General features: G+C 48.3%; 2 protein-coding genes across 2 annotated transcripts in view; one reads left to right on the top strand and one right to left on the bottom strand.

Moving 5' to 3' along the window:
* Nucleotides 1-767: 767 nt before the first annotated feature.
* On the bottom strand, nucleotides 768-10,445 carry vsir (V-set immunoregulatory receptor). The gene is given in 6 exon segments (XM_076974192.1): nucleotides 768-1,077; nucleotides 2,988-3,101; nucleotides 3,720-3,785; nucleotides 4,316-4,514; nucleotides 4,516-4,709; nucleotides 10,132-10,445. Coding segments are annotated over 6 exon segments (669 nt in total). The 5' UTR covers nucleotides 10,196-10,445; the 3' UTR covers nucleotides 768-1,045.
* A 1,697-nt stretch (nucleotides 10,446-12,142) lies between these two features.
* The window catches only part of cdh23 (cadherin-related 23), a gene marked incomplete at its 5' end in the record, with an annotated part of 21,752 nt that continues 15,882 nt past the window's right edge, over nucleotides 12,143-18,012 (top strand). Inside the window, 12 exons of the mRNA XM_076973824.1 lie at nucleotides 12,143-12,391; nucleotides 12,478-12,597; nucleotides 12,891-13,071; nucleotides 13,209-13,342; nucleotides 13,755-13,964; nucleotides 14,460-14,567; nucleotides 15,816-15,918; nucleotides 16,052-16,177; nucleotides 16,360-16,563; nucleotides 16,917-17,375; nucleotides 17,563-17,679; nucleotides 17,912-18,012. The exon at nucleotides 17,912-18,012 is cut by the window's right edge and continues 124 nt beyond it. Coding sequence (XP_076829939.1) covers nucleotides 12,143-12,391; nucleotides 12,478-12,597; nucleotides 12,891-13,071; nucleotides 13,209-13,342; nucleotides 13,755-13,964; nucleotides 14,460-14,567; nucleotides 15,816-15,918; nucleotides 16,052-16,177; nucleotides 16,360-16,563; nucleotides 16,917-17,375; nucleotides 17,563-17,679; nucleotides 17,912-18,012 — 2,112 coding nt within the window. The remainder of the gene's footprint in view (nucleotides 12,392-12,477; nucleotides 12,598-12,890; nucleotides 13,072-13,208; nucleotides 13,343-13,754; nucleotides 13,965-14,459; nucleotides 14,568-15,815; nucleotides 15,919-16,051; nucleotides 16,178-16,359; nucleotides 16,564-16,916; nucleotides 17,376-17,562; nucleotides 17,680-17,911) is intronic.

The following is an 18,012-nucleotide window of genomic DNA, read 5'->3' as shown; positions in this document are numbered from 1 at the left end:
CTCTGAAGCAGTTCACACTCTCTCACTCGCACACCCTCTCTCACTCCTTCACTCACTCTCACATTCCTTCACTCACTCTCTCACTCCTTCACCCACACTCTCACTCCCTCTCTCACTCCTTCACTCACTCTCTCACTCGCACTCCCTCCCTCAGTCATACACCTATATCAGCCCCACGCATGTGCAGTCATACAGCTATATCAGCACGTGTGTGCAGTTATACAGCTATATCAGCACACATGTGTGCAGTCATACAGCTATATCAGCACGCGTGTGCAGTCATACAGCTATATCAGCACATGCGTGTGCATGCAAGCTGCTGGCTGGGGCCAAGCAGTGAGTGTTGTCACATTTGCTGTACATACACGTGTGTGTGTGCATCTGTGTGTTTGTTATTGTGACCTGGGGCTTACAGTGGCTGCTGTATGAGGAAGTCAGGGATGATAGAGGAGTGTGTGTGTGTGTGTGTGTGTGTGGTGTGTGTGTGTGTGTGTGTGTGTGTGTGTGTGTGTGTGGGTGTATGTGTGTGGTTGGTAGGCAGCAGAACTTCATGTGTGGATACATCAGCAGGCAGTGTATGTATATATATATATATATATATATATATATATATATATATATATATATGTGTGTGTGTGTGTGTGTGTGTGTGTGTGTGTGTGTGTGTGTGTGTGTGTGTGTGTGTGTGTGTGTGTGTTTGTGTGTGTGGGTAGGTGGTTGTATGTGAGTGTGTGCATGTGTGTGTGTGTGTGTTTTAACACTTGCCCTGAGCTGGGAAGAACACGTCTCCATGCGTGCTGGGGCTGAAAGGTGTTCCAGGGTCAGACAGCAGGTGGCGCCCTGATTCGGATGGCTGGCGGGTCAGAATGGCAGACACGGTTCGAGGCTTGGGAGATCCACCCATGAACACGGGGTTGTCATGGCCCTGGGGCCTCACTGCATAGCCAGAGGAGGAGAGAGGGTGTGTTTAAAACCACCACTCAAATCCTCACGCAACACTACATTCCAACGCCATCAGTGTCATGACAGGCACAGACACCAGGACTCACCTGTCCATACGCACCAGCTCGTGTGCACCTGTGTATGGAGGGAAGATTAAACACATCACTGTGTGGCAGGAAACAGACTATCAGCAACCACAATCTGCCTCATATCCAGTGCTCGCCCATGTCTTACACCAACCATGCCGGGCAGGATGTTGAGCAGGATATGCAGTGAATACACACACACACACCCTCATACACATGCATGCAAGCACACACACATGCACGCATATGGACACACACATGCACACGCGCAGTCAATGAGAAACCAGCTTTGCACTGGAGAATGCATGAGAAGCACAGAAGCCTTGCTGAACACCTTCAGACCATCAGAATGAAGAATGTGGTTTCCAGTGGCAAATCATTTTAAAGGGCAACTTCAGTAGTTTTGAAAAATGTCTTCATCATCTGTGGTTCAGAGGTAAAAAGACATGAAGTGTGTTTGGTGTCATATAGTCTTTGTGGAGAAATGTATTCTTCAGAGTCAGAATTCTTCACAGTTGTAGTGCTAGGAACCACACGTCCAGAACGAACAATTAACTTGCATGCCAAAACATGTCAGTTTTTTATGTATCACCCTGATAATGGTGCTAAATGGGTAAAGTGACATGTTTTTTTGGGGACTACTTTTCCTCACCACGCCCTGCATGTGCCCTCCGCCGTTCACGTGTGTTAAGTGTTGTGTAGGTGGGGGGTTCACACGTCAACAATGTTCAAAATTCTTATTCATCAGAGCAGTCCCAACAGAATACGAGTTTACCAACAGACTGTAGCTATATAGTCTATGTTCACTTGCTGGTTAATTGTTCACAATGGCGGTTTGCCATGTGGTACATGGTTACAAAAATAATAGAGAAAATACAATGTGCTACAGTGGTACATTTTGGAAACAGACACACTCACACTCTGCCATCTTCCAAATTAGTTAAGAAAAATAAGCTGTAAACAAACACTTCTGTCTGGCATTAGCCACGTAGCAGGTCTGTAGTTACAGGCTATTGACTACAAAGGCCCATTAGCTGTGTTGAAAGGCTGTAGCTACAGGCTAGTGACTACAAAAGCCTGTTAGCTGTGTTGAAAGGCTGTAGCTACAGGCTAGTGACTACAAAAGCCCGTTAGCTGCGTTGAAAGGCTGTAGCTACAGGCTAGTGTCTACAAAAGCTCTCTAAGTGCTTTAATCTCTGTTGAGAATCTGGTTTTGAGATGAAACACAAAAGTTATCCGTAATTTATATTAAAAAATACATTTTAGGCCAAACATATTAGTATCAATTTTGTGTAATAACGGAATGTAGCATTAGCTTTTAGAGCCATTAAATGCTCTTAATGCTACTGTGAATTGTTCTGACTCAGTACAATTTATCTACAGACATGCATTTCACACCAAAACACTCTTAATGACTTTGTTTACATCTAAACCATTGAAAGATGAAGAAAATTTGTAGAATATCCTTTAAAGCTAATGAACATTATATCATTGACATCTGCACTGTCACATGTTGCTATGGCAGCAAATAGGAAAAAGAACTCATCTGCACTTTCATAACTTTGGAAACCTGTGTAATGAACGTTCGGATTTAAATATGTAATGGATGTTCGGATTTAAACATCTACTTAGAAACTGATTCCTCCTTCTAAAACTTCATGAGCACTTTGCTTGCACTGCTGATAAAGGACCTCTGTCTAAAACGTCCACTTTCACAAGGTTTCCAACGAAACAGGAAACTGATATATATATATATATATATATATATATATATATATATATATATATATATATATATATATAGATAGATAGATAGATAGATAGAGAGAGAGAGAGAGAGAGAGAGAGAGAGAGAGAGAGAAAGTACACAGAGAAACAGGACATTTCAGACAGAGGTCCTTCATGTGCATGTAAAGTGGTCACACACACACACGCATATATATACATATATGTACTCACGCCGGCTCCTTTGAGCTCCTTGTCTTTGCCGATACACCAGCAGTAATATAAGTGGCAGACACAGAACACCCATAATGCACACTGCTGAGGCCAAACCTGCAGCGACAGAGCTTCCTAGAAAAGACAGAAAGAAAACTAATAAAAAATAGGAGTGTGTGTACTGGGAGGTGTAGTTGGGGGTGTAGTGTAGTGAGGGTGTAGTGGGGGTGTAGTGTAGTGTAGTGAGGGTGTAGTGTAGTGAGGGTGTAGAAGGGGGGTGTAGTGTAGTGGGGGTGTATTGTAGTTTAGTGGGGATGTAGTGTAGTGAGGGTGTAGTGTAGTGGGGGTGTAGTGAGGGTGTAGAGAGGGGGTGTAGTGTAGTGGGGGTGTAGTATAGTGGGGGTGTAGTGTAGTGGGGATGTAGTGTAGTGAGAGTGTAGTGTAGTGGGGGTGTAGTGAGGGTGTAGAGGGGGTGTAGTGTAGTGTTGGGGGTGTAGTGAGGATGTAGTGTAGTGGGGGTGTAGTGTAGTGTTGGGGGTGTAGTGTAGTGAGTGTGTAGTGTAGTGTAGTGGGGTGTAGTGAGGGTGTAGTGTAGTGGATGGTGTAGTGTAGTATAGTGGGGGTGTAGTGTAGTGGGGATGTAGTGTAGTGTAGGGGGTGTAGTGAGGGTGTAGTGTAGTGTAGTGAGGGTATAGTGTAGTGTAGTGAGGGTGTAATGTAGTGTAGGGGTGGGTGGTTCTGAGTTGAATGTACCTGCCGGAGGTCTGATGTCGAACTCCATACACTTCGGATTCTTGTTTTGACCTGCAGAATCATCACCTGCAGAATATGAAGATAAACATTAGATCTATTAGCACACACGCACATATGCACACACACACACACACACACACACACACACACACACACACACACACACACACGCACACACACACATGCACACACACACAAACACACACACACAAACACACACAAACACACACACACACACGCACACACACACATGCACACACACACAAACACACACACACGCACACACACACATGCACACACACACAAACACACACACACAAACACACACACAAACACACACACACACACACTCACACACACACACACACACACACACACACACACACAACACATAAGTGCACTGGTACTTTCATTCTCACTGACTGTTCTCTCTATTCCTCCCATGTTCCTCACTTTTAATCTCTCCACCTTCACCTTCTCAGTCTCCTTCTCATCTGTTTCTCCTCTCTCTCTGTTCCATCCCTCTTTCTCCTCGACCGTTCTCTGCCCCCTCGCCCCCCCTTCCCCCCCTCGGCCGCGTGGCGTCCGTCTCTTACGTGAGTGTACGGTGAGGATCATGTTGCTGTGTGCGTGCAGCAGCTTGGTGTGGTTGTTCTTGTCCCGGCCCAGCACCTCCGTGCTCTGGCAGCAGTAGCGGCCCTCGTCAGCCTTCGTCACCTCCATCAGGGTCAGGGAGAAGGCGGAGTCATGCACTTTGTGGACCACACCCAGCGTGCGGTTGCCATGGATGCGAGGGGTGCAGGATGTTTTTGCAGTGCTGGTCCATATGGGGTGTGAAGAACCAGACGTGCTTCAGGACGTCCGTGAGGTGGGCCTTGGAGCCGGACTGGGTACACACCAGCGTGGCGTTGGCCCCCTCGGGGCAAACGTAGGAGGTGTGGAGGGAGCTCACACCCAGGCCATGGGAGTGGGAGTGGTGGCCACCTTGAGCTGAACAGGTGAAGAGGAGAGAAGAGAGGATGAGGGGAGGGGAGAGGATGAGGGGAGAAGAGGGGATGAGAGGGGAGAAGAGGGGATGAGGGGAGAAGAGGGGGATGAGGGGAGAAGAGAGGATGAGGGGAGAAGAGGGGATGAGGGGAGAAGGGGATGAGGGGAGAAGAAGGGATGAGGGAAGAAGAGAGGATGAGGGAAGAAGGGGATTAGGGGAGAAGAGAGGATGAGGGGAGAAGAAGGGATGAGGGAAGAAGAGGGGATGAGGGAAGAAGAGGGGATGAGGGGAGAAGAGAGGATGAGGGAAGAAGAGGGGATGAGGGGAGAAGAGAGGATGAGGGGAGAAGAGGGGATGAGGGGAGAAAGGGGATGAGGGGAGAAGAAGGGATGAGGGAAGAAGAGAGGATGAGGGAAGAAGGGGATTAGGGGAGAAGAGAGGATGAGGGGAGAAGAGGGGATGAGGGAAGAAGGGGATTAGGGGAGAAGAGAGGATGAGGGGAGAAGGGGATGAGGGGAGAAGAAGGATGAGGGGAGAAGGGGATGAGGGGAGAAGGGGATTAGGGGAGAAGAGAGGATGAGGGGAGAAGAGAGGATGAGGGAAGAAGGGGATTAGGGGAGAAGAGAGGATGAGGGGAGAAGAGAGGATGAGGGAAGAAGGGGATTAGGGGAGAAGAGAGGATGAGGGGAGAAGGGGATGAGGGGAGAAGAAAGGGATGAGGGGAGAAGGGGATGAGGGGAGAAGGGGGATTAGGGGAGAAGAGAGGATGAGGGGAGAAGGGGATGAGGGTGAGAAGAAGGGATGAGGGGGAGAAGGGGATGAGGGGCGAACGGGGAAGAGGGGTATCAGGGGGAAGCATCTTTTCGCCGTTCTGCTTGCAGATGAGGGGAGAAGAGTTGGGATGAGGGGTGAGAAGAGAGGATGAGGGGATGGAGAAGAACATAGAGGTGAATTTATTTTGATCAAAGGACAATCTGAAGCCAGCAAAGTCGATAGCGGATCGTACACAGCTGCCAACTACAGCGTGTGTGTGTGTTTTCTGTAGCAGTGATGCTGTAAGTGATCTGCACATTCTGAGAAGTCTGACTGTGGTGGTTGTGGTCATTTCCTGAGCAGTGTCTGCTGTGTGTAGGAGTATGTTTGTGAGTATGCATATACCACCAGAGTGGTGAACTGATTCTTCATCGTTATCAATCGTTATGAAGAGTCACATAATTGATCATGATACTGGATCATCAATTATGCACACTTGAGTACAACCACATGCACAGGGAACAGAGTACACCTGTAGATGACTGAGCGTTCTGATGTGTTATCTTGGACTGCAAGTACTAAAGCCGAAATGTTCACTTCAGCGTCTGAATGTTGTGTTCTGTGTTCTTTGTCATGTGTTCTGTGTTCTTTGTCCTGTGTTCTGTGTTATTTGTCTGTGTTCTTTGTCCTGTGTTCTGTGTTATTTGTCTGTGTTCTTTGTCCTGTGTTCTGTGTTCTTTGTCCTGTGTTCTGTGTTCTTGGTCTGTGTTCTTTGTCCTGTGTTCTGTGGTCTTGGCCTGTGTTCTGTGTTCTTGGTCTGTGTTCTTTGTCCTGTGTTCTTTATCTGTGTTCTTTGTCTGTGTGCTGTGTTCTTTGTCTGTGTTCTTTGTCTGTGTTCTTTGTCTGTGTTTTGTGTTCTTTGTCTGTGTTCTTTGTCCTGTGTTCTTTGTCTGTGTCACTGTGTTCTTTGTCCTGTGTTCTTTGTCTGTGTCCTGTGTTCTTTGTCCTGTGTTCTGTGTTCTTTGTCCTGTGTTCTGTGTTATTTGTCTGTGTTCTTTGTCCTGTTGTTCTGTGTTTTCTTGGCCTGTGTACTGTGTTCTTGGTCTGTGTTCTTTGTCCTGTGTTCTTGGTCTGTGTTCTTTGTCTGTGTTCTGTGTTCTTTGTCTGTGTTCTTTATCTGTGTTCTTTGTCTGTGTTCTGTGTTCTTTGTCCTGTGTTCTGTGTTCTTGGCCTGTGTTCTGTGTTCTTGGCCTGTGTTCTGTGTTCTTTGTCTGTGTTCTGTGTTCTTTGTCCTGTGTTCTTTATCTGTGTTCTTTGTCTGTGTTCTGTGTTCTTTGTCTGTGTTCTTTGTGATGGTGTGTCTGCAGCACCCAATGTCCCCACATTACCAGCTGCAACCAGTAATCTGTGGTTTCTAAATGACACATTTGACCTACACCAACCAGCATTTCGGACTTGAGTGCATAACACTGAGAGGTATTTATAGCCCCCAATCCAGATGACTGCAGTTAAAGGGCAGATATGGACTCAGAGGAGGTGCTGTGAGCTGGAGAACTCCACACTGTTCCACCATAATGATCACTTTCAGTATTACTGAACACTTAGTCACACTGAAGCAACAGGCACCTGTGACACCGTGTGTGTGAGTGCATGTATGTCTGTGTGTGTGTGTCTGTGTGTGTGTGCGTGTGTGTGTGTACATGTGAGTGTGTGTGAGTGTGTGTGTCTGTGTGTGTTTGTTTGTGTGTATTGAGTGTGTGCATGTGTGTGTTTGTGTGTGTATGTGAGTGTGTGCATGTGTGTGTTTGTGTGTGTGGTGCGTGTTTGTGTGTGCGTGTTTGTGTGTGTTTGTGAGTGTGTGTCTGTGTGTGTCTGTGAGTGTGTGTGTGTGTGTGTGTGTTTGTGTGTGTGAGTGTGTGTGTCTGTGTGTGTCTTTGTGAGTGTGTGTGAGTGAGTGTGTGTGCATGTGTATTTGTGTGTGTGAGTGTGTGGTGTGTGTGTGTGTGTTTGTGTGTGTGTGTGTTTGTGTGAGTGTGTGTCCTGTGTGTGTCTGTGAGTGTGTGTGGGTGTGGTGTGTGTGTGTGTGTGTGTGTGTGGTGTGTGTGTGTGGTGTGGTGTGTGTGTGTGAGTGTGTGTGTGTGTGTGTGTGTGTTGGTCCTCTACATGCCTCTCTCATCTCAGCTTTGCAGAGGACCAAACAACCAGAGATTGTATCAGGCCTCATTCACAGATCCCCTCTAATCTCACTGAGCTAAACTACTGTCACTGCTCCAGGGAAATGCACACACCCCTAGTTCTATAGCAAACTCCACCCTGAACAGAGTTGCTCTGATTGTGTATGTGTGTGCGCGCGTGTGTGTGTGCACGTGTGTGTGTGTGTGTGTGTGTGGGTGTGCGTGTGTGTGTGTGAGTGCATGCGTGCGTGTATGTGTGTGTGTGTGTGTGTGTTATTGCATGTGTGCGTGTATTTGTGTGTGTGTGTGTGTGTGTGTGTGTGTGTGTGTGTGTGTGAGTACATGCGTGCGTGTATGTGTATGTGTGTCTGTGTGGGGGTGTGTGTGTGTGTGTGTGTGTGTGTGTGTGTGTGTGTGTGTGTGTGTGTGTGTGTGTGTGTGTGTGTGTGTGTGTGTGTGTGTCAGGAAGAGTGTGATTGTGGGAGGCTGGGGGATCTGGCCCTGTTCCTCTCTCACACAGACAATGAACTTGTATCTGATTCTGGTCCAATCCATTATTCCCATTCTTCCTGATATTCCCAGTCTATGTGTGTGCTTCCCCGGGCTGGAAGCCACTCTGCCCACAGCAACCACGCTACACGCTGCAGCGTCCTGCAGGAACAGTGATCTGAGTGGAGACCTGCTGGGGTGCTACTCCATGGGCTCATGTGCCGTGATGTTAGTGTTGCTGGAGAAGCAGCCATTGACCTCAGGAAGCATCTGCCAGCTTGCTTAAGGAAAACCCATCAATGAACCACAAACGTTGGGGAGAGAGAGAAGCAGGCGGATCCGTGTCTGCATCACGGAAGATGTGAAGGGATGATCGGTCAGATTTCTCAATTGTACTCCTGTGTGTCCAGTCTAAATGTTCGTAATGATGAACTCGTGACTTCCTTGTGTAATCAGACACAGGACAGGACTGTGTGACTGGTTCAGACTGGTATTTGGAGAGGCTGTTCAACATAAGATAATTGCTGTGAATTCTGCTCACTTGGGGTAATTATTAATCATGCTTATTTCCCCCATGGGAAACACTTACGGAGATCTGAGCATGACTTTGCTAATACAGTTGAGGTCTCATTCTGCTTCTTATCAGATTTGCTCATGTTCAATACCGTAGAAACCGCCACAACTTAGTGTTGTGAAGTTGATGTTCATTTTGCTTCTTGGCATGTGTCTCACTCACATGGAGTCCTTCAACTAAAAATGACCAAACCTATTGGGTTTTCAGAGGAGCCATTCTGTGCCCTTCAGTCTCAGGGGAAATCAGGTAATCAATGGTGTCTATTCACAAGCCGCTTAATTGTGGACAAGGTGCCCCAGTCAGCCCCCTCCTGACCTTACGGCCCTGTTACCATCGACCCTCTGACCCCTCAGTGAGTGTGTTACAATGTGTTTACAGTGTGCTACAGTGAGTGTGTTACAGTGTACTACAGTGAGTGTGCTAAAGTGAGTGTGCTACAGTGTGCAGTAAGTGTGCTACAGCGAGTGTGTTACAGCAAGTGTGCTACAGTGAGTGTTACAGTGTGTTACAGTGAGTGTTTTACACTGAGTGTGCTACAGTGCTCCTGTGGCCCATCTGGGTCACATTAGGTTTGTGGCACAGGTAACTCCTCCTTCACCCAACACAGGGTATGGTGGACCTCTCAGGAAGCAAACGATATATAGTTTACCTTCCGTTCAGAAAAACCACCAGAGATCCAGGTTTGCTTAGTAGCTTTTTTGGTGTGTCTAGTACACAAAGCAGAAATTAAACGGTTTTGTGGGGTGACAACGAATTCAGTGGGTGCTAATGAGCATATGAAATAATGGCTCTGTGAAAGCCACTGCCATCCTACATTAGTGTATCTCCCAGCGTTCTGCACCGGATGACGCTTTAGAGAATGCTGAAGGTTTTCATGTTCAATTTCACTTCGTACGTTGTTTCTCCAGCAGATTTTGTGAACGTACGAGCGCTCGAGGTTAAACACACCTGGCACCGCGCCAGATGTTTAGGGGCGGAGTTACAACCACGATAAAGGAAAACGAGAGGAAAACAAGCCCTGACCTTAAACTTCACAACAACAACTTCACATCAGTTCGTTGTCACAACCGCATCTGCGCCTAATGCTGCCGTAACGAGGGACGTCAGAACCGCCTCGTTAAAGTTAACACAGGATACTGCAGCCCCAGACACCGACGAAGGCAGCCAACAAGCCACACGTTTAAAACTGAGATACTTTAATATAGACACTTCAACCACACAATTAGCCACGATAATAATAACGTAACGGATGTAATTCCCTACATTAGACCCATAAGGTCATTAAACCGATCAAAACGGATTGAGCAGCGGTTCCTTGATCAGACGGTCCCCAGCATCACAGTCAGTGCCGAGCTGCGATGAGCGCAGGTCCACACACGCCCTGCGACCCGAGACCCAAACACGGGGAAGTGAATGTGCCCGGACTCGACCTACCTTGAACAACGATGAAAGCGGTGAAGAACACGGGGAAGGTCAGTGAACCCGCACTCAGCGCCATCGATGTCTGTGTAGAATCTTCCTAGTAATTCAAAATTTTCTTTTGATGAACTTTAAATGTTGCTCTTGGTTCTGATCATACAGTTTATGTCGCAGGACGTCGAGGGATGTCAGCCTGGAGCAAAATAACAGGACATTAAAAAAAACTCCCTTATAGTTCTTGTGTATGAACTTTGGAAACTTCGCGTCGGTGACTGAGGAGCGCAGAAACGCGCAGGTCCACACTGGCTGGAGGTTCCGCTCCACCCCGAGACTTCACCCCCCTCCGCTCCACCCCACCACACTTATGACACTCCTCCTCTTATGGAAACGGAACAAAACATTGAAAGATACCACATGCAGTGTGTAAATGTAGTCGATAAATTATTAAAAACCTAATTTTGTTTTTTGTACATGTACACAAAAAAACTACATTAGATCAGACATGCTTTGATCGTTTTGGGCTGTACAAGTCACAACACCCAAGTGCAATCAATAAATTTATACTCAGATTGTCCCCACTACTGGGTAATAAACAGTATTTTTTCTAGTGAGAATGATATTGTGAGTTCTCGTGTTTGGATATCTTGGACACTGAGCACTGAAGGGGACGGGGGGTGTGACATACCAGAAACCCTCAGCAGGTCAAACAGGCAAAGCGGGATGGTTTCTTTATTCAAACAGCATAGTGAACTGTTTGTGAAAGTAGGCAAATGATGTAAAGATAAACACTGCCGCCAGACGGGAACCTAGAAGGTGTTGTTGTCTTTCGTAATTGTTGTGTAGTAGGACAGGATTTTAAATAATTTAAATCAACAGAACTGTTGAATTAGTTTATCTGGTTATGGAACGTAAAGGAACACATCAGTAATAAGTTTCTCAAAAGACTTGCAGATCTTATAATCTTTGACATGAGTTTGTCGTGGAAACTCTTTAATCTCATGTATGTAAAGCACTTTGAGATTTTGCATCTAAAATGAACGGCGCCTTATAAATAAACTGGTGTTGACATGAGTCATTTTGCATATCGTAATAATATAGACGTGGTGAAGACGTGAGAGTGAGGCGGATGGTGTCTCTGTCACTGCCATCACGTGCTACGTGAAGTTAGGGTAGGAGTCTTTGGGGACCTTCGGGGATCTTTGAGGGGATTTTGTGTGAATGTCTGATGTGACGTTTCTAATTCGAAGTGTAAAGGTCTTTGCCTCATTTCTGTAACGGGGAGCCGCTTCTGAGCAGGATGAAACCTGTTATGCAAATTAATGTAGAAGTTTCTTTGATAGTTTTATTTATGTGGGAAGGAGGCATGGGGCGTCTCTAATGTCAAATTCTAATGTCAGTCCGGAATGAATGTTAGAAAAGCCAATCCACTATAGTCCATGGGTTAACAACAGAGTAATAGGACATGTGAAGGTGTGTGTGAAGGTGTGTGTGTGTGGCATGTGAAGGTGTGTGTGAAGGTGTGTGTGGCATGTGAAGGTGTGTGTGAAGGTGTGTGTGTGGCATGTGAAGGTGTGTGTGAAGGTGTGTGTGGCATGTGAAGGTGTGTGTGTGTGGCATGTGAAAGTGTGTGTGAAGGTGTGTGTGTGTGGCATGTGAAGGTGTGTGTGTGTGGCATGTGAAGGTGTGTGTGTGGCATGTGAAGGTGTGTGTGTGGCATGTGAACGTGTGTGTGAAGGTGTGTGTGTGGCATGTGAAGGCATGTGTGAAGGTGTGTGTGTGTGGCATGTGAAGGTGTGTGTGAAGGTGTGTGTGGCATGTGAAGGTGTGTGTGTGTGGCATGTGAAGGTGTGTGTGTGTGGCATGTGAAGGTGTGTGTGAAGGTGTGTGTGTGTGGCATGTGAAGGTGTGTGTGTGGCATGTGAACGTGTGTGTGTGGCATGTGAACGTGTGTGTGAAGGTGTGTGTGTGGCATGTGAAGGCATGTGTGAAGGTGTGTGTGTGTGGCATGTGAAGGTGTGTATGGTGACCTCCTGTATTGCTGGGTTGTTTGCAGGCCTCCACCACGGTGTGGGTGCGCATCATAGACGAGAATGACAACGCTCCACGCTTCAGCGCCAAGGAGTACGTCACTGTCCTTACTGAGGGTCCCAACACACAGTGGGCCACCATCGCCACGGTTACAGCCACTGACCCAGACGAGGGACCCAATGGGACTCTGTCATACGCCATCACCCTGGGCAACCTGGCAGAAACATTCAGCATTAACAACAATACGGTACATGAAACCGCACACACTGAGATCAGCTGGCATATGCGTATAAAGAGTGTACAACGTGGTTGTTTCTCCGTGTGTGTGTGTAGGGCCGCATAGTTGTGGTGAAAGAGTTGGATTATGAGACCAGCGGGGGGCGCTATACCCTGGTGCTCACTGCCACCGATCAGTGCCCAATAGCAAACCTCAGACTGACGTCCAGTACCACTGTAAGTGTACCGCACACATCCACCCACGCTGCACAGCGGCAGCAGGACTATTCCAGCCTAATGCAATAGGTGTGTGTGTGTGTGTGTGTGTGTGTGTGTGTGTGTGTGTGTGTGTGTGTGCGTGCATGCGTGCGTGTGTGTGTGTGAAGCTTCTCTGATGTTCTCTCATCTTTCCACAATTTGTATGAGTTGCCTTATCTCTCTGGACACACATCTGTCACAATGCTTTACACACACACACACACACACACACACACTCACAGAGAGCTTCATTCGATATATTCCCTACTCAGGTGCTGGTGAATGTGATAGACGTGAACGACGTGACCCCACAGTTCCCCAGGCCTTTCGAGGGGCCGTTCGAGGTGACGGAGGGTCAGCCAGGTCCGCGTGTCTGCACACTCAGAGCCACTGACGATGACTCGGGCCTTAACGGCAAAGTGGAGTACAGCATCACCGCAGGAGACCCCAACAGTGAGAGCCAGAGTGTGTGTGTTTGAGTTAGGGAGTGTGTGTGTGTGAGTGAGGGAGTGTGTGTGTGTTGTGTGTAGAAGAATGCATTTGAAAAACACTGCTTACTTTTCTCACAAGTTTGTGGGTTGTGTGTTCAGATGAGTTCATAGTTTCTCCTGTGGAGGGAGATCTTCGAGTGAGAAGAGACGTGGAACTGGACCGAGAGACTACAGCCTACTACAACATCACTGTGACTGCTAAAGACCTGGGAACACCTCCAAGGAACAGCACGGTACACACACTCAGAGACACATTCACACACACACACACACACACACACACACACACACACACACACACACACACACACACACACACACACACACACACACACACACACACAAACACTTACAGACGCACACACACACACACCCACACACACACACACACACACACACACACACACACACACACACACAAACACTTACAGACACACATACAGACACATATACATACACACACTCGCATACAGACACACACACACACACACACTCACATACAGAGAGACACACTCACATACAGACACACACATACATACACACACTCACATACATATACACACACACACATACACACACACACACACTTACTCATGCAGTACCCTATTCCTGGTGTGTTTTGACATCCTCTGTGCTGTATGGCAGGTGGTGGTGGGTGTGTTGGTCCTGGACATCAACGATAATGACCCCGTGCTCCTGAACCTGCCCCTTAACGTCAACGTTAGCGAGGACGCTGCCATCAACACCTTCGTCGGACGCGTGTTCGCTCGCGATGCCGACAGTGGCCGCAACGCCCTACTAACGTATCTCATCACAGCCGGCAACCTAGATGGAGGCTTCTACATCAATGAAACAGTAAGAGAGAGGGATGGAGGAGAGGGGAAGAGAGAAGGTGGAGGAGAGGGGGAGAAAGAAGGTGAAGGAGAGGGAGAGAGAAAAGGTGGAGGAGAGGGAGAGAGAAGGAGGAGGATAGGGAGACAGAGAAGGTGGAGGAGAGGGAGAGAGAAGGGTGGAGGAGAGGGTGACAGAGAGTGGTGGAGGAGAGGGGGAGAGAGAAGGTGGAGGAGATGGAGAGAAAGAGGGGTGGAGGAGATGGAGAGAGAGAAGGTGGAGGAGAGGGAGAGAGAAGGTGGAGGAGATGGAGAGAGAGAGAGAGAGAGAGAGAGAGAGAGAGAGAGGGGTGGAGGAGAGGGAGAGAGATAAGGGTGGAGGAGAGGGACAAGAATAAGGAGAAGAATAAGGAGAGGACAGAGATGAGAGGACAGGAAGTGAACAGAGAGGGCAAGACAGTGGTGATCTGCTGTCAGTGGTGCGTTGCACTTCTCTGTCACTCTTTGTCTGTGTCTCCAGTCTGGAGTGGTGCTGGTGAACCGGCCTCTGGACAGAGAGCGCACGGCGGAGTACACACTGACGATCACAGTGAAGGACAACCCTGAAAACCCACGTATCGCCCGCAGAGTAAAGACACACCACACACACCACACCGTATGACACACACCACACACACCACACCGTATGACAGACACCACACACACCACACCATATGACACACACCACACACCACACACATCACACCGTATGACACACACAACACCGTATGACACACACCACACCATATGACACACCTTATGACACACACACCACACCGTATGACACACACAACACCGTATGACACACACCACACCGTATGACACACACCACACCATATGACACACCTTATGACACACACACATCACATCGTATGACACACACCACACCGTATGACACACTCCACACCGTATGACACACACCACACACATTACACCGTATGACACGCCACACCGTATGACACACACCACATCGTATGACACACACCACACACACCACACCGTATGATACACACCACACACATCACACCGTATGACACACCACACCGGACAACACACCACAAACACCACACCATATAACACACACCACACACACCACACTGTAAGACACACACCACACCGTATAACACACACCACACCGGACAACACACCACACACACCACACTGTATGACACACACCACACACACCACACCATACAACACACACCACACCGTAAGACACACACCACACCATATAACACACACACCACACACACTGCACAGTATAACACACACACTACACCGCATGACACACACCACACCATATAACACACACACCACACACATCGCACCGTATAATACACACCGCACCATATAACACACACCACACCATACAACACACACCACACTGTACAACACACACCACACACACCACACCGTACAATACACACCATACACACCACACCATATAACACACACCACACCATACAACACACACCACACACCACACCGTACAATACACACCACACATACCACACCATACAACACACACACCACACTGTACAACACACGCCACACACACCACACCATACAATACACACCACACACATCATTCCGTACAAAACACACCACACCGTACAATACACACCACACACACCATACCATATAACACACACCACACCGTATAACACACACCATACACACCACACCATATAACACACACACACTGCACCGTATACCACACACACACCACACCATATAACACAGACCAGACTGTTTATCACACACCACACTGTATAACATACACTGCACTATAAACCACTGTTAAGTCCTGAAGCACCCACCCCATCCCGCCCTGCAGGACACAGACGTGTTGGTGGTCTCCATCCAGGATGTGAATGACAACAGACCCACCTTCAACTCCCCCAGTTACAGAGGGGAGATCAGTGAGAACTCTCTCCCAGGTAGGGCCCCCCCCCCCTCTCTCTCTTTCTCTCTCTCTCGCTCTTCCCCTCTGTTGGTGAATAATGGTGAATAATGGTGAATAATGAGAATGCTGTCAGATGTTGTCCTCCCCGTGCCCTGTACCGCCCCTAGGTACCACGGTGCTGATTCTGAACGGCCCAGTATTGGCGGTGGACAGGGACATTGGGATAAACGCAGTGCTGAGGTACAGTCTTCTGGGCCCCAGAGTGGATCTTTTCACCATTAACACCAGCACAGGTGAGTTCCACCCACCTGCCTCCTTCAGACAGACTGAAGAACCTTAGGAATATTCTCACACACTCACACTATGTCTACAACCTCTCCTTCTCTCACTCTCTCTTTCTCTCCCTCTCCCTGCCTGTATCTCTCTTGCTTTCCCCATCTGTCTCTCCCTCTCTCTCTTCTTCTCTTGTTTGTAGCTGAGGTCTCGGTGCGGCAGGGTGCGGTGTTGGATAGAGAGAACTTCACTGACCCACGCCTGGATCTGTTAGTGCTGGCGCAGGACGTGGGGTATCTGAACAGCACTGTCCCCCTCTCCATCACCATCCTGGACAAGAACGACAACCCACCAGTGTTCAGGCCTCCCAGCTTTACAGTCCATCTGCCAGAAAACAGCCCCACAGGTGTGAGAGAGACAGACAGACAGTGAGAGAGACAGACAGAGAGATCGAAAGAGAGAGACAGCTCAGCTCTTATTCATGCTCTGAACACATGTGCCCTTCCCAGATGTCCAGGCATCAGATGTGCTTGGCCAGCTAGTGACTGTTTGGGATGAAGGTGTGAACAGGAGTGTTTGGGGTGATGTGTGAACAGGAGTGTTTGGGGTGATGTGTGAACAACAGCTGTTTTAACAGTTTAAACGGATCATTGTTTTGTATATGAACAAATAATTAATGTGTGTGTGTGTGTGTGTGCGTGCGTGTGTGTGCGTGCGTGTGTGTGTGTGTGTGTGTGTGTGTGTGTGTGTGTGTATCAGGTGTGGTAGTGACGCAGCTCTCAGCTACGGATGCAGATGACGGCTCCAATGGTTGGCTGCAGTACCGTCTTGAGGGCGGAGCCCAGGATCGCTTTGTGGTTCACGCCCTTTCAGGGGCTGTCGTCGTGGGCAACACCACACTGGATCGTGAGGAGCGATCCTCCTACCGGCTGGTTGTCGTGGCGACAGACAGGGGCACGCCCCCTCTCTCGGGCACGGCAGCTTTGACGGTCGTCCTGGACGACGTGAACGATTCACGCCCACGATTTTTGGAGCCTGTGCAGGCCATCAGTGTGAATGAATCCACTCCGCCTGGCGTGGTGGTCGCCACGCTCACCGCCGAGGACCCTGACCTTCGACCCCGCCTTGAGTATTACATCATCTCCGTGGAAGCAAAGGATGATGGGAACAAGCCGGTGAGTGGACTGCAGGAGTCATTTGGGATCGACTTCCATACAGGTGAGTGAAACACAGGTGTAGCTATTACAGGTGTAGCTATTACAGGTGTAGCTATTACAGATGTAGTTATTACAGGTGTAGTTATTACAGGTGTAATCTGACCTGTATAATCTGCAATGTATAACCTATGTTGAGTTTTGCTTGTGTGTGTGTGTGTGTGTGTGTGTGTGTGTGTGTGTGTCCTCAGGTGCAGTATTCGTGCGAAAACCCTTAAACAGAGAGCTGGTGGCTACATTTGACATCATAGTGTCAGTGCATGACAATGCCAGTGACATCATCGACATGTCCGTCAGTCTCCCCAATGGTAAGTGAGAGGTGGCCTTGTTTCTGTGTCTTTCTTTCTTTCTTGTCCTTTTCTCTCTCATGTATTTGTTTCCTGTATTTTCATGCAATTTCCTCTCATCTATTTCCTGTTGATTAACATCTTTTACTTCTTTACCTCGTCACTCACCAGTACTTCTTCCTGTAACTCCTCCCCCCTTTAAAACATTGCCCCCTCTCTGCCTGGCCCCTCCCCCAACTCCTCCTCCTTACAGCCAGATTGACCATCAATGTGCTGGACGTAAATGACAACGCCCCTCGCTTCCGGCCGTTTGGGGTCACTAACTTCTCGGAGAGTGTTCTGGAAGGGGCTCAC

Source organism: Brachyhypopomus gauderio, chromosome 15 (assembly GCF_052324685.1).
Source record: "Brachyhypopomus gauderio isolate BG-103 chromosome 15, BGAUD_0.2, whole genome shotgun sequence".
In the NCBI taxonomy this organism is placed as follows: Eukaryota; Metazoa; Chordata; class Actinopteri; order Gymnotiformes; family Hypopomidae; genus Brachyhypopomus; species Brachyhypopomus gauderio.
This window is presented reverse-complemented; position numbering and strand designations above follow the sequence as displayed.